Genomic DNA, 16,063 nt, shown 5'->3' with positions numbered 1-16,063 from the left:
CGTTGAGGGTCCCCACTTGGAGAAACAAGAATCCCGCTTCATCAAACGACAGAAGAAGATTGAAAAGATTAAGGCTGAGGAACAAAAGGCAAGAGAATATGCTATGGAGGTGCTTGCAAAGCTAGTGCCTTCCCATATTGAATTTATAGTCCTTTAGGAGGGTCTAGGCAAAGAGAACATAACATTGTTATTCTCATGGTCATGAATGAAATCAGTCATATGTATGTTTTTTATTTCTTTGGTGAATGCGAATCTTATTAGTCAATTGGTCTTCTTTTATTTCTTCGGTGAACACAAACATTCTATTCCCTATAACTAAATTGGAGCCAAAGTTCTACAATATCCATTCTTGTAAGTTCAAATTTCTTTTAAAAAGAAAAGAAGATTTGAATCTTGATGTACATACCCTATGTTTTTATATTAGGCCGGCCGGCCGTATTGAAGAAGTTGCTCATGAATTCCAGTAAAGACGACAAAAGCCTAGCACCGATGCCAACTTCCCCAAGTTCTTTTTCATTGATTTAACTTACATAATTATGATCTAGGAACAGACAACGACTTTTGACCTAGCTCTCTCTCCCTGTGAAAGAAAGACAAGGTTTGGAGTTATAGCCGCCACCCCCTTTGGGGGTGGGTGAGTTCCTCTTGCTCTCCCCCCTCCCTTCCCCCCTCCCCTGTTTCTTTCCCACTCTTCCCCTCTTCTCTCGCCCCCCTCTCCCTTCCTTCCCTTGCCTTCCGTCCACTCCTTCCCCCACTCCCTGAGTTCTCTTCCTCTCTCCCTTTTTCTTCTGCTCTGTCTTTGGGTTTTACAGGGTGTGCGTGGCTGGGTAAGGGTGGTTTTGTTGCTCTGTTGCTTGGCATCTCCGGTAGATCTATTCTGGATCTAGTTTATCCGGGCTTTGCTGTGGTGTTTCGGTGGCTTGGGTGCTTTTCCCCTGTGGCCGTCGCGGTCTATCGAGGTTCTCTCTCGGGCATTTGGTGTTCCCATTTTGCTGGTTCCGATGCTCTCTCTTAGGATGAGAGCGGGTGACGTCGTTCGAGCATTCACTGCTTGTATCGAAGGCTTCATGCCTCCTATCTGTTTAGATCCCTCACATCTCCACCATTCCATCTCTCACAGAGCTGTCCATTGGCCTTCGTCACTTCAGTTGCTGGGCTTCCCTTGGTGCGTTGGTGTTTACGATTCCGGCGAAGATGCGATTTCTTGGGTTGCTGATGACCAGAACCCAGATCCCCCCACTTCCCTTTCGAACCGACTTCATCACCCGGTTTCAACGGCAAACTCTAAACGCGAGCTCTCGCGTACCCCTCGGAAGGTGTGTCGAGCCGCGACTTTGCTCCGACTCTGGTGCCTGCACCACCTCCTTCCTGTTACTTGGTTACTTTCCCTGTGCCTTTGGTCTACTTTGAGAGTTACTGGTTTTTGTGGTAGATTTGTGATTTGGGCGTGTATTTTCTGTATTTTTTCTTGTTTCAACTTGGTGTTGCTACCACATGTTAGGTGTGGGTTCTGTTTTACTGCTGGCTTTTTGCCAGCTTAATTTTGTTTCCGGCGGGATCATGATCTTCATGCTATGCCTATGCCTGGGTTTTAGTTAGATCTGGTCCTGTTTTGGTGTTGTTGCGTTTGTCTTTTGCGGGTGCTCCTTGCTTGGCCCTTTGGTTGTGTTCCTTGCCCTTTTGTGGGTTTTCAATGAATTTGCCTTTCGACCAAAAAAAAAGAAAAGAAGATTGAAGATATTATATTATTAACCATCTTTTTGGGAAAATAAATTTAACCCAAACAGTTTTATTTTTTATGTGTAATTAAATATTACCAACCTATTACCTATGTCCCATTTTGCACAAAAAGCCAAAGGTAACACATATTTTGCACACAAACCAAAAAGAAAAGCAGAAAAAACGAAAGATGAACCAGCAACCTACCAGCTTGTGCTAAGGTGAAGCTCTGTTATTATACTTATCTTCCCTAGCCTTACCTACCTTGTCCTTAAGCAGACCAGTAGAGGAGCCCTCTCTCTCTCTCTCTCTCTCTCTCTCTGATACAACCACAAATTCACGGTGCCCGGAGGGAAATGGCGTATAAAAGCCTGGACCATGTCACCGTCTCCGACATCGAAGCTCTGGGGATCGAATCAGAGGCTGCCAAGAGACTCCATGCAAGTCTCACTAACATCATCCAAAATTACGGTCCTGCCACTCCCGACACGTGGCGCAATATCACTGCCCATGTCCTCAGCCCGGAGCTTCCCTTCTCCTTCCACCAGATGTTGTACTACGGTTGCTATAAGGACTTCGGACCCGACCCGCCCGCCTGGCTACCCGACTCGTAAGTTCTCAAACTCAGTTGTTTTGATATTTCAGTATTTGGTTTTACGTGGAGTGAAGTTCGTTTAGAAAGGGAGTGTTTGGTTCCCTGGAAAGTTGTTTCTGGGAAGATTTCTATGTTCTGCACAAATTTCCATTTTATTTTCGAATTAACATAAGGAACAATTAGGAAACTTAGTATTGTGAATGAATTGTTTACATTTGTGTATAATTTTGTTGGTTGTCGACATGGTGAAGCATGAAAAGAACTAGACTTGTGATGTGGGGAAGTCTTAGAAGTTCCTGCACTGAGATTTATGTCTGTATTTGTTTGTTTGTTTGTTTTATGGCTGTTATGGAAATAAATTCTGAATTTACATCTCTTGTTGCGTGGTAAGGGAGACTACAAATTTAACAAATGTTGGCCAGCTGCTGGAAAGGCGGGGAAAAGAGTTCTTGGGATCTAGATATAAGGATCCCATGTCCAGCTTTTCCGATTTTCAGGAATTTTCGGTGTCAAACCCTGAGGTAGTATATATGAAATACCGAGGTTGATTATCTATTTGGAAAAAGAAAAAAAACTTCAAATCAATTAGTTAGATACTCATTTTACATATCCAGTTCCTGTCTTCTATTGGTCAGGTTTATTGGAAAGCTGTACTAGATGAGATGAATGCGTCGTTTTCAATACCTCCCCAATGTATTTTACTTGAGAACCTGTCTGGAGACGGCCAGTTATCAGTTCCAGAAGGCCAATGGCTTCCTGGATCGTTTGGGAATCCAGCAAAAAATTGCTTGAGTTTAAATCGTAAGAGGAGCTTGAATGATACGATGGTGATATGGCATGACGAAGGAAATGATGATCTGCCTTTGAATAAGATGACACTTAAAGAATTGCGCACAGAGGTTTGGTATGCTAAGTTTTATCATCTTGAAGTCATTTCCGATAGTTAAATCTATTTTTTATTGGCACCTATCACTAGAAATATGAATATGTGTTTATGATTGGATATTTTTTTTAACAAGTATATTTGGTGCTATAATTTGTAGGTTAGTTGCACATGCACTAAAGGCACTGGGTTTGGAGAAAGGATCTGCAATCGCAATTGATATGCCAATGCATGTCAATTCTGTGATTATCTACCTAGCTATTGTTCTGGCAGGATATGTGGTTGTATCAATTGCTGACAGTTTTGCTCCTCCTGAAATATCAACAAGACTTAAAATATCAGAGGCAAAAGCCATATTTACTCAGGTTCATACCTTTTCACCGGATAGCCTAAAATATTGCATGCTACATTTTCATTTTCCATAATTTGTAAGAGCTTCGTGATGTGTAAACTGGAGGCATTTGAATTATTATAGTACACTAATTTTTCATTTGAAATAGCTCCCTGCAGTTTTGCCCTGTATCTTACTTTCACATTATGATACATAAGTTTTTTTATTTTATATATTTTGATGGGAGATTGCTGTAGTAACATGTATGTTCAACTTGGTAACCCAGTATGATCTACTCACTGAGTTGAACAGGTCAAACATGACTTACAAATTGAGCCTTTTGAGTCTCAAGTCCTTTCTTAATAATCTTCCCTTTGCTTTTTGGCTTTTTGGTGGTTAGGATCTAATAGTTCGTGGCGAGAAAAGTCTACCCTTGTATAGGTGAAGTACTCTAGCTATGAGTTGAAATAGATTGTTTATGCTTTTCTTTTCTAGACAGCGTCTCTCAAATTATAGCTTCAAATGTGCAGTAAAATTGTGGCAGCACAGTCTCCTATGGCAATCGTTATCCTTACAAAGGGTTCCAATTCTAGCATGAAATTGCGTGATGGTGACATTTCATGGCATGATTTTCTTGAAACAGTAAAAGATTTCAAGTACGTACTCAAATTATTTCTTCTTGATCTTTTTTGTTTCTAAACAGTATCTAAGTTAATGAAGTTGTTTACTTTGTCATTTTCTAACTATAGCTTGCTTTTATACATCATCAATTTTTTCCTTTAAAGAATACTCTTGTAATTCATAACTGGAAAGGCACTCTTAATAATTGAAATGAGTTTCACTCATATAGATGAACGCATGAAGTTTCTGCCTTTCAGGGATGTGCTTGATTTAGTTTCACTCATACGAGTCAGTATCATTAAAAACTCATCCCATCTCCATTCTTGGTTATGGAGTACTTTTTTCTTTGACTTTGTTATATTGGATGGGACCCTCTTTAAGATTGTCAACTCTGAGCATGTTTGCGTACTTTAGAATTACTTGATTCATAACATAATTATCTTGAAAGAGCATGATTATCAGTCTGATCTCCTTTGAAAAAATAGTGAGGCTCTGATGCAATATTGTATTTGTTCATTTTTCAATCTGCAGAGAAGATGAATTTGCTGCTGTAGAACAACCCATAGAAGCATTTACAAATATCCTCTTCTCATCTGGAACTACTGGTAATTTGACCATTGAAGCGTAACTTAGAAAGTTTTCCTTTTGTAAATTCATGTTGTTTTTTCATGAAAAATGAATTTCCTTATGCATTTGGTTCAAGAGTAAAAGAGAGGAAACCTAATAAACCATTTCCTAGCTTACTAAATTGTTGCCGCCTTCAAAACTTTAAAAAGGTTATATGGTCCAGTAACAGTCTTAATTGGGCTTGATCTTTACTGTAGGGGAGCCAAAGGCAATCCCATGGACCCTTGCGACTCCTTTCAAAGCTGCTGCAGATGCCTGGTGCCACATGGACATCCAGATAGGTGATGTTGTTTCTTGGCCCACAAATCTTGGGTGGATGATGGGCCCTTGGCTGGTATATGCTTCATTGTTAAATGGAGCTTCCATTGCCCTATATAATGGATCCCCTCTTGGATCTGGGTTTCCCAAGTTTGTTCAGGTAGAAAATTGTGCAGTTGTGATAAGATATTCTAGCTATTTGTTCAAATGTGTTAGAATATTTTGTTATTCATAATGCTTAAGTTCCCCCTAGTTTTGCCAACTGGAACGGCTACCCTTTGTGTGAATGGTTGTACATTTATATTCAAGTAGGCCTTGCCATTTGCTATTTCTAAGTCAGTGGAATAACTTTGCAATACAATTTTACTTTAGAATATTCTTGGTCCTACCATTATATCATTTTGATTGGTAATATTTGAAGCTTAAACACACCCTGGTTGTCACTGCCATTCTTTTAGCTAGGTCTCAGGGGCGAGTTAGCAGCTTGTTCACTCTTTAAGTGGTTTGATCCTCAAAACACACAGAATCCATCTTATCCTTTTCAATAAGAAAGCCGTTTCCCACTTGTATGCATCATAATTCTTTCCTTCCCTACCTATGTGTAAACCGAATTTTGCCACAAGAACTCAGAAACAAATGTTTTGGAATAGCTAGGTTGTGTGAGTAACAAATATTGCTACCTGTTTATAATGTAATAAATTTTCATCAAGTATTCATAGGATTTTAGACATTTAGTATTTTAGTTTTAAATGCTTTCTTACAACTAAAACTCTTGCAATCTGTCTAGGACGCCAAAGTTACAATGCTTGGTGTAATCCCGAGTATTGTTCGAACATGGAAGAGTGCAAACTCTGTTTCTGGCTATGATTGGTCTACCATTCGGTAAGTTTTAGTTGTCTTCATTGGTATGCACCATATTTTGTCTCTAAACATCTGGATTCTTGCATTGTGTCTTAATGAAATAAGTTTTATGTCAGTAATAAAGCCATAATTTATTCTCTTTCCTTTCCCTGAAATCTGGTAGTTGCTTTGGGTCCACCGGTGAAGCATCAAATGTTGACGAATACCTATGGCTGATGGGGAGGGCTTGCTACAAGCCTATCATTGAGTATTGTGGTGGTACAGAGATTGGTGGTGGTTTTGTTTCTGGGTCATTGTTGCAGGCTCAGTCGTTGGCTGCTTTTAGCACACCAGCTATGGGCTGCAGTTTGTTTATCCTTGGCAATGATGGTGTTCCCATTGTAAGCACCAAAATACCTCACATTTCAAAGGAAATTTTGTGTCCATACTTTTCAATTTGTTGCCAGTGTTCAATAGATGTGCAAAGTAGACATGTACTGCATACTCGTACGTACTTGTAAACTTATTGTAGAAAAACCCACCAGTGCATCCACTTTATTACCATATGCAAGTTTTGTTCATGCACTTCATAGACAGTAGTGCATTATAATTTATACCACAGCCTACAAGGAAATCATGAGTTTCTTTTGCAAATCCATGTCATTTCTCTATCAATGGAATATCCACTTAACAGTTTATTAATTTTACATGCAAATACTATTCCATTTCCACTGTTTTGGTGAACTATTGCCGAAGTGCACAGGTATCATTACATATGACCTCTGACATTCGTTGCACAAGTGTCTTCTTCACATGAAATTTTGTCAACTAATCGTGTTTGGCGTTTGACATGACTAATTGAGTAGTTTCTTATGGTATTTCTTCCTGTTCTGGCTGTTCTGGAACTTCTTCTGTCTAAAGTCATGTCTTCTATTGCAGCCACAAAATGAACCAGGGGTTGGTGAATTGGCGCTTGGTCCCCTCATGTTTGGAGCGTCTAGTACATTACTGAATGCTGATCATTATGATGTTTATTTTAAGGGAATGCCATTCTGGAATGGGAAGGTAAACAACTTTCTTCTTCACTTGGATACCAGTATACCATCAAGCTCACATGGGAAGGTAAACACTTTCCATGATTTTCCAAAATGCAGGTTTTAAGGAGACATGGGGATGTGTTTGAACGGACATCTAGAGGTTACTATCATGCCCATGGTCGTGCAGATGATACAATGAATCTTGGAGGCATCAAGGTAGGCACTAATTTTGGAAACAAAACATGATTGGAGTTCAATGTTAGGCATATGCATGAACATGAAATCTAACCCCGTTCCTGTGCTAGGAAGATGGTGGTTCTGAATTTCTGTGTACAAAAGGTGCTCTTTTTATTGATATCATATAGATTATGTGTTTTGTAATTTAACCCAATGCATTAACCTTCTTACTTTTGCTTCAATCAATGTAAACAAACTACTCATTGACTTAGTGACTTGCAAGTTGCATGTATGAATAAACAACCTAGCCTTAAATGAACTCATAAATTACAATAAAGGTTGGTTCGCTCTGATGTACAGCACCTCCATTTTGTTTGGGCAGGTTAGTTCAGTTGAGATTGAACGAATCTGCAATGAAGTTGATAGCGATGTCCTCGAGACAGCTGCCATCGGGGTCCCCCCTGCTGTAGGGGGTCCTGAGCAGCTGGTACTTGCTGTTGTATTTAAGAATGCAGATAACCAAACTGCAGATTTGAATCAGTTGAGAACGTCCTTCAATTCAGCTGTGCAGAAGAAACTAAATCCGCTGTTCAAGGTATTGATTTCTGCTCTGCTCATGGTTACGTTTACTTCTCTTTCTCGTTTTGGTGGTCAGAAGAGTTAGCTTAGCCGTGCAGCCTTACACTTTCCTTGGCTGGTGCAGGTTTCAAGAGTTGTGCCTCTCCCATCTCTTCCAAGGACAGCAACAAATAAGGTCATGAGAAGGATTTTGCGGCAGCAGTTTGCTCAACTCGACCAAAGTGCTAAGCTATGACATAAATGTTATTTTGTTATTTAATAAAGGAAATGCCAATCATTAATTGATGTACAAAAATATACCAGAAAGACAAACAAAATATTGTTGCACAATGTTTCAACCCTTCGTACTTTGGGCCGCTAATGGGCCACTTTGTTAATTTCGGCCATTAATGGGCATCGATTTGTAATTTGGGCCGCTAATAAGCAACTTTTTTCAATTTGGGCCTTTGATGGGTCTCAATTTTGTACTTTGGGCCACCAATGGGTCTCGTTTCCACAATTTGGACTGATAATGGTCCTCAATTTAGTCATTTGAGTCGAGAGTGCGTATTTTTTTTTTTTGATAAACAGAGGGGCAAAGCCCCAGGAAAAAACAACAATTAAGAAATATCAGAGCAAATCAAACGGGACTTGGGGTTCCCAAGCAAGTCCTCATCCAACAGGTCACTTGCCCAAGGAGGGGCACAGTCAAAAACACAAACACCAAGATCCAGATTGTAGCTCCAGTTAGCAAGCCTATCTGCGACACAGTTTACCTCCCTGTAAATATGATGGACCACACAATCCCCAACTTGCTTCATGAGATCACAGCAGCTAATAATTAAGGGGGCAAGGGGATGGCATTCCAGGTGCTCAGCTTTATGAGTAAGTTGAACAGTCACAGCCGAATCCATCTCCACAATTAGTTTAGACAGACCCTTTGCCACTGCCAGTTTCAGGCCAAAATATAACCCCCAACACTCAGCGTCCAGTACTTGGCCAATTCCCAGGTTCACAGAGAAGCCACTTATCCACTTGCCATGCTCATCTCTGATAACACCTCCAGCCCCAATACACCCCGAGGCCATACGCTTGGACCCATCAACATTGAGTTTACAATAACCAGTGCTAGGAGGTACCCAGACAAGGAGAGCTTGGACTTTCTCACTGTGCCCAGTTCTACTATGGATGGTTTGGATCCAATCCTCAGCAGCAGAAACAATTACACGCCTAGGGGAATAAGGGAGGGCTTCCTTATCCTTAAAGATGTAGTTGTTTCGCCACTTCCAAATAAACCAACAAGTGAAGGTAAAAACAACACTCCAGGATAGCATACAATCTCGTATGATAATTGGATCGATAGCAGGCAGATGTTCTCTCCACAAATTGGGCCATTAATAAGCCTCAATTTAGTAATTTAACCCGCTAATGGGCCCTGTTTCCAAAATTTGGGCCGTTAGTGGGCCTCAATTTTGGAATTTGGGCTGCTAATGGGCCTCATTTTTTGCAAAACTTTGTCTGTCCTCCAGTTGCTATTCTAGCTGCCGGAGCAGGGAATGGCCTGGCTAGAGTTTTGTCTAGGGGGGAGGTGGTTTGGGCTCAGTGGAGAGACAAGGAGGCCTTTGCACGGTTTTGCACCACATAGAGCATGCTGCAGTAACCATTCTTGATGGTTGGAAGGTAGCAATTGTAAATCAACAGGGGAGGCAGCTCCAATCGCCAAAGTTTATAAAAAACTATCTCGGTAGAAGTAATCATATTAGCTTGTGATCATCTGGTTTATAAATGAGATACACTCAAAGTAGTTAGTTGGAGTGCCGGATTTTGGTTGTACTTTTCTGGTTCTCAGGTTCTTAGTATGTCTATAGTTATTGACTTGAGTAACAAAGTTCTCAAATCAGCTCACATTAGTTTTGTATTGGGTCAGTTATCAATTGGTTTGTTGTTTATTATGAAAAATATTGTCAATGGCTTTTGCTTTACATCTTTACTGTCTTTTGATTTTTCAGTCTGTATAAATAACATACTGTTGGTGTTAATTGGATTTCTTCTGTAAGAAAAAAAAATTTGTCTGGACTCGAAGGCTGGCACATTGGCAGTCAATTAAGATACAGCTCTTTGCTGCATTCCCTGTTCAGGTTGATGGGTTCAGCAACCATGTACATTGGCTATATCCCATCATGGCCAGCTGAGCTCTCTCTCTCTCTCTCTCTCTCTCTCTGGACAAAAGGATTTTGATTAGTTTCATGAAATTTAGGCTTTACTTGCGCTAGTTCCTATAAATTCTCTTCCAATGACAATCAGTTTATAGATAAACCATTCTCTACTTTGTCATATTGTCTCGTGTGGTTGCGGTGTGCAGGCCTTCATGTGAAGAGGGCTCCTGAGGAGCTACTTGGTCATGCAGCTGCCATTATAACTGATGTTGTTGAGAATGCCGAGACCAGCCATGTAATAAGTGTTGTGCAGAAGCGAGCTCTTCTTCAAGAAATAGCGCTGAGGCTGACTTAGAAGTTTCCTCTTGCTGCCATGTTGTATCTTCCTTTTCTTTCTTTCAGAAATATTGACATGTTGTATACCACCATATCACCACATGAATCTTTCTTTTTTGTGGTTTTAATAGGATGCTTCTAGTTGGAGCATGGTTGTAAATGAACCTTGTTCAACATCAATGGAAAGGGAACTTCACACAGTTTTGTCTAGTTCCATAACGGACTAAGACCAACTGCTATGCATTGTTTTTGCATTTTACAGCTTTGATTTATAAGGACGTTTGGATTGAGGAAATCATATATTACAAGGCTTGCAGTTGCAGTTGGGTATGAAATTACATGCTCGGCTCGGTTTTGATGGCAGACTAGACTATAATACTATGCTTAATTATGCTATACATAGTTGATCAAACTGCAGGCAAGTTGGGGAGGGGAGAGGATTTGAAATCAGCCATTCCTTGGCTTGTTCTTGAGAAATTGCTTCACTTTCCTCATGCCCTCGTCTTGTCACAAACCCCATAGAAGAATTCTCTTGGGTGTCTTGACACTTTGTTCGAAATACGACTCAAGCCTTGTGCGTAGAAGGGTGAATTGAAGCACGAATGGCTTTGTTAAGTTGGTGAGTCACAGCTCGGAGCTCATACGAGTGATACAAGGTGCTACCGTTGTGCCTGGGGCTCAGCCTCCATAGAAGGAAATGTATATATTTCTATATTTAACAAGTATAGCCGAGCGGCTATACTGTTTAAATATATACGAATATTTAATTAGAATAGCCGCACGGCTATAATTTTTAAATATATTTGAAAATTTAACAAGTATAGCCGCTCGGCTATACGTTTTAAATATATTTGAATATTTAAATAGTATACCGCACGGCTATACACTTTAATTTTATTTTAATATTTAAAAGAGTATAGCCGCACGGCTATAAACTTTAAATATATTATATATATCGAATACAAATTAGTAAAAGAAATTTAATATTAAACGGTAAAAGCTATAACTGTTCAGAAAAAGAGGGTTGCGCTGTGCGCTTCGCAGCGTAAGATAGCAAGGGTCGGTTTGATTGGCTGGGTTGAAAAACACAAGGCAGCGGATATTGTTGCCTCCTCTTCCAACCCAAGCCCTGTTTGACAGCTTCATTAGCTATTTTTCATGGCGTCCGACAATCATTGAAATTAGGGTTTTCTCTGCGCACACACTTCTTCAGCAAACCATGGTCTCCCTTTCGGTCTCGACCCCTAATTTCACCACCCCTTTCGTCGGCCAAAAACTGTACTCTCTCTCTCTCTCTCTCTGCGTTTTTGTGTATATGTCTGCGATTATCTATATTGATTTAGCTTTTTTCTTGCTTTGCTTACAGTATTTTTCGTGCAAATACAAAGAAGCTGCAAACATCTTACTCCCCTGTACGAACCGCTAGATGTGCTGTCGATACATCTTATGGAGGTATTCATTTCAATCTTTCTACATATATGCACATTATTCTAGTGTTTTGGGGTTCATTCTCCAGATGAAAATTAGCTCTTTTTGTTTGTATGGAGAATAAATAATTTGAGGGGATTTTTATTTTTATTTTTGTTATTGGAACTGCAATTGTCTTGTGGGTTATGTTAGCATTTCTATTCTATTTACTGCCTACTTCCATTGTTTCAACACCCAAAATTTAGATTTTAAGACACAGCATCTTGTAGTAAGCGTAGAAGGGGCTAACTATTGATGCTGCTAGTTGACATTTAATTGATGGCAAGTTCTCATGGTCTTGATTATACCCTACCCATAAAATTTATGCTGGATAAGTAGTTTAGTATATCTGCCTTGGGAGTTCCTCGTGAAGAAGTATAAGCTGCAAGTTCATTATTGAGTGATTCTTTCTGCCCCTTCAATCATTTTTTCACTCCTTTTCCTTTGTCTTTGTAGGTAATGTTCCAAAGTTCCCTCGAACCAGCATTTGGGATCCCTATAAACGTCTTGGTGTAAGCTATGATGCTTCTGAGGAAGAAATTTGGGGATCACGAAATTTTCTCTTGCAGCAGTATGCTGGACATGAGAGAAGTGAAGAATCAATTGAATCTGCTTTTGAGAAAATCTTGATGGCCAGCTTCACACAGAGGAAGAAAACAAAGATTAATTTGAAGAGCAAGTTAAAAAAGAAAGTTGAAGAGTCTCCACCTTGGGTTAAGAATCTGCTCAATTTTGTGGAAGTTCCACCTATTGAAGTCATTTTCAGAAGATTGTTCCTCTTTGCATTCATGGGTGGCTGGAGTATCATGAACTCAGCTGAAGGTGGACCTGCTTTTCAGGTTTGTTCTAAATTTTATGTAGTGATTAACAATGTTCTAATGCACTTTTGTTTTCTAATCATACCTTTGCTGATGCCGTTTTTATCAATTCTGTTATAAAAGTGAATCCTTTGGTCATAATAATGAACTTTGTAGGCTATTATTGGCCTGTTCATGGTGCACCTGATTTTTTTAAATATATTTTTTAATAACTTTGTAGCTTAGATTTGAAATTTGTTTTACTTGTGACTGATTTGTGCACATGTGGGGAGTGTTACTATTTTTTTAGACATTGATCTTTTTGGGGGCTGTTCTTATATATCCTTATTAAGTCCAAATGGTTGAAACAGAAAATGTTAGTGGCATTGTGGCAGTCTCTTTGGCAAACAAGGCTTTACTCACGCAATCACACAATCAGCGTTAGAACTTTGAGACAGGCCTTTCTCCATATAGCACATGCCTATCTTCTAGTATAGGCTGAATTCATCTTTCTCCCATCACTTACAACTGAACCCTAGATCCTCTCCATCCTTCCGAGTGCTTTTGCACCATACTAGATAAATAAACCCTTCGTCTATGTCAGTGTTTTTTATATTAAAATATTACAATTTGCATTTGAGAACTCAGAAAATACACTGCAATGTTGCTGTCCCTTAGTTTCTGTGTTAAATGAAAATTTTGTTACCACAGGTGGCAGTCTCCTTGGCAGCTTGCATATATTTCCTCAATGAGAAGACAAAGAGCTTGGGCAGAGCTTGCATTTTTGGGTATGTTTGCAGTGGATGGTGACAGTAGCTGTAGTTCTCAACTTTTTTTTTCCCCTCTTCTCTTCTCTTACTTACATTGGCTCAATCGCAGGCTTGGAGCTCTTGTGACAGGCTGGGTATGTGGTTCGGTTTTGGTACCCAATATTCCGTCAATGCTATTACACCCAACTTGGACTCTCGAGCTTGTAACGTCACTCGTAGTTTATGTGTTCCTGTTTCTTGCTTGTACCTTTCTCAAGTAGTAGAAGTCAAAACTATTTTGTCAGGTTCATCCTTTAAGATTTATATGTATCTGATAATTGTGAACTGAGCCAAGCTGTATGTTTCATTCTGATGAATTTTGAGGCCGCCACTTTACTGCTCTTTATATATTGAGTGCTCAGAAAATTTGGGATGATTTGCCGTGGCATCCCAAACCGTTCTTTTGCGACGGTCAATTCAAGTGGCCTAAATTCTTTTACTAAGAATGTCATTGTTTTCGTGTATTTGAAAAAAATGTGAGGAAGGGGAAATTGAAAAGATAAAAAGAAAAAGAATATTTTGACGATTTGGTATAGTAGGGTTGGTTTATAGTTGAGGAAGGGAAGGGCCCAACTGGAGAGATAAGCCCAGCCCGTCATCATCATCAGCTACAAAGTAATGAATAGTGGAGATTGGGTCAGCCCATCATCATTCTCATGCCAACAAAATACGTACGAACTCTTTCACCCTGATGTGATGATTGAGATTGCACGTGCGTAAGAGAAGGCTAAGAGCTTTTAATCCAACACAAGAAAGAAATCAGAATTTCGAAGATGCAAGTTAACTGATTAAATAAGTACTTGAAGATCAATTCAATTCTAGACAAGAACAACAAACAGTACCTCCTCTATAGATAACTAGGATGAACATCTTAAATAATAAAAATTAGTATAATTAAACTCCACCATTAATAATAATAATAATAATAATAATAACTAATATATTAGCAAAGGAAAGGTTAGAGATGTCAAGGGCCGCCTCTGCCTCTATATTTGTTGTAGACGTTATAAGTAGAGAAGCGGTTGTTCTTGGAAGCACAGCAGCCAACGCAGTAGACGAGGGTGACGAGGACAAGGAGACAGGTGTTGAAAAGAGCCAAACGCCTCCACTCCTTCCTAATGTTGGCCAGCACTCCCCCCTTGCACGACTGGCAATCGTAGCATAACGTTTTCTGCTCATTGCGCCATGTCTTGCAGTCACTGTCTTCCACTTCCGGTCCCGATTTCGGCACTACCCAGAACGTTGCATTCTTGAACTCGTAACCGCAGTAGGACGGGGGCTTGCAACAACCAGACTGAAAATTATAATTAAAATCACTAATTAAGTGAAAGAATAAATTAAATTAAAACTAAACCGTGAAAATGAATGAATGAATGAACGTACGTACCTGTATAGGAGACAAGTTCTTTTTGTAAAAGTCGGACTGGGTCTGATGAACATCGTTGCCAAGGCTCCTGCAAACCTGCGCATCGATCAAACAGCTCTTGATGGGCCCCCAGTTCTTCCCATTCACCACATAATGCTGCAGCCAATGCGAGAAGTCTCCGATCTTATACTCCTTGTACCCTCTCCCCGACACCGCCTGCCCAATCCCCTTGTTCGTCACGAATATCGCGAAAACCGTGAACCCGATGAGCCCCACGATCACCAAGAATATCACGGCCAGGTATATGTAGAGGAGCGAGTTGAGGCGGCAGCACGACCCTAGTAGGCCCAGGAGAGATACCAAGAAGAAGAAGATGCCGAGGATGAGGAGAGGGTTTTGGAGAACTTTCTGGCAGTTGGTCCCGCCATGGACGTGGAAGTAGATCGATGCCCCGATGGAGGCCAGCCCCAGCAACAGGAACAGCGAGTTCAGGATCCCGATCACCGTGTTGCTTACGCGAAACATTGTTCGATATGAATATGATGATGAAAAATTAATCAATGAAACAGTGATTGGTTTTTTTGTGACTGAGAAAAACGAAAACCCTAATTTGATTTACAGAATGAGAATTGAAAATGAGAGAGAGAGAGAGAGAGAGAGAGAGAGAGAGAGAGAGAGAGAGTCAGAGGAAAGAGAGAGCACGTCTCTTGTTTCTTCTTTGTTTGTGTTGCTTATCTGTATGAGTAACTGCTTTATAGAAGAAGTTTAGTACTACGTAAACGGTTGCAAACGTTGGTTTTTCAATTTGAATCGGTGTCTGCGAATGGGCCTGGGTTTTGAATTTATTTACGGATTTGGGACTCCTTGCGCGTTTTTGAGAGTAGGTGGCAACAGGTGTCGTGGTTGTAGGAGGACACGTCATGTTTACCGTTGTACTATGGAGGGGTATTGAGAAAGTACTAGAATGACCCTGGAACTCAATTTGAAAAGGACGTGCGAATTGAGTGATACACGTAGTGAAGAACGCCTCTTGTTTAGTGGGGACGGTTGGTTTGTTTTCATGGTTTGACACTTTGACGTGATCCAAAACCCATAATCCATTCATTTCTGACGTGGAATTTCATCATTTTACAAAGATTAATACATGATTAGTACTAATTAAAATGGAAGGGGTACATAATTAAGAGGGTTGTATGAAACAAAAGTGTTAAGTGGATTCCTTGCTTTGTTGGTTGGATTGAAGAGAAAACCACAAATAGTGTACAAAAATTTGTATCAGTCTTTTGCCAAAAGACCACATCACATGTATGAGTTGAGGCCCATAGCTGATCAATTGGGAGCCCAATATGGATATAAATCTATCTCAAACAAAAAGGGGCCCATCTCACATCTTAAGCCAGATGGGCCCACCCAAGAGTCTACTTTAATATATTTAAAGTAGGTGAAGGTCCCACCATGCCAACTCACGCACGCACGCACATTGCAC

The 16,063-nt window shown here is 40.1% G+C and overlaps 3 protein-coding genes across 3 annotated transcripts; 2 read left to right on the top strand and 1 right to left on the bottom strand.

Moving 5' to 3' along the window:
• Positions 1-1,861: 1,861 nt before the first annotated feature.
• AAE17 (acyl-activating enzyme 17) lies at positions 1,862-8,127 on the top strand. The gene is made up of 14 exons (XM_021955106.2): positions 1,862-2,329; positions 2,706-2,835; positions 2,950-3,218; positions 3,358-3,562; positions 3,929-3,969; positions 4,059-4,184; positions 4,681-4,754; positions 4,974-5,194; positions 5,822-5,916; positions 6,059-6,275; positions 6,814-6,939; positions 7,029-7,127; positions 7,471-7,683; positions 7,792-8,127. Exons 1-14 carry the CDS (start codon positions 2,076-2,078, stop codon positions 7,900-7,902), a joined length of 2,181 nt encoding a protein of 726 aa, XP_021810798.2. The 5' UTR covers positions 1,862-2,075; the 3' UTR covers positions 7,903-8,127.
• Positions 8,128-11,185: 3,058 nt separating this feature from the next.
• Positions 11,186-13,557, top strand: CDF1 (cell growth defect factor-like protein (DUF3353)). The gene is made up of 5 exons (XM_021955110.2): positions 11,186-11,416; positions 11,505-11,590; positions 12,062-12,444; positions 13,114-13,190; positions 13,282-13,557. Exons 1-5 carry the CDS (start codon positions 11,358-11,360, stop codon positions 13,430-13,432), a joined length of 756 nt encoding a protein of 251 aa, XP_021810802.2. The 5' UTR covers positions 11,186-11,357; the 3' UTR covers positions 13,433-13,557.
• Positions 13,558-14,038: 481 nt separating this feature from the next.
• Positions 14,039-15,284, bottom strand: TET12 (tetraspanin12). The gene is made up of 2 exons (XM_021955109.2): positions 14,599-15,284; positions 14,039-14,505 (listed from the first exon to the last, which is right to left on the bottom strand). The coding sequence occupies exons 1-2, from the start codon at positions 15,100-15,102 to the stop codon at positions 14,179-14,181; spliced, it is 831 nt and encodes a 276-aa protein (XP_021810801.2). The 5' UTR covers positions 15,103-15,284; the 3' UTR covers positions 14,039-14,178.
• Between the last annotated feature and the right edge of the window lie 779 nt (positions 15,285-16,063).

This window comes from Prunus avium, chromosome 5 (genome assembly GCF_965620075.1).
Source record: "Prunus avium chromosome 5, drPruAviu1.hap1.1, whole genome shotgun sequence".
In the NCBI taxonomy this organism is placed as follows: domain Eukaryota; kingdom Viridiplantae; phylum Streptophyta; class Magnoliopsida; order Rosales; family Rosaceae; genus Prunus; species Prunus avium.
The sequence above is the reverse complement of the archived record's forward strand: the minus strand, read 5'-3'. Positions and strand labels throughout refer to the sequence as shown.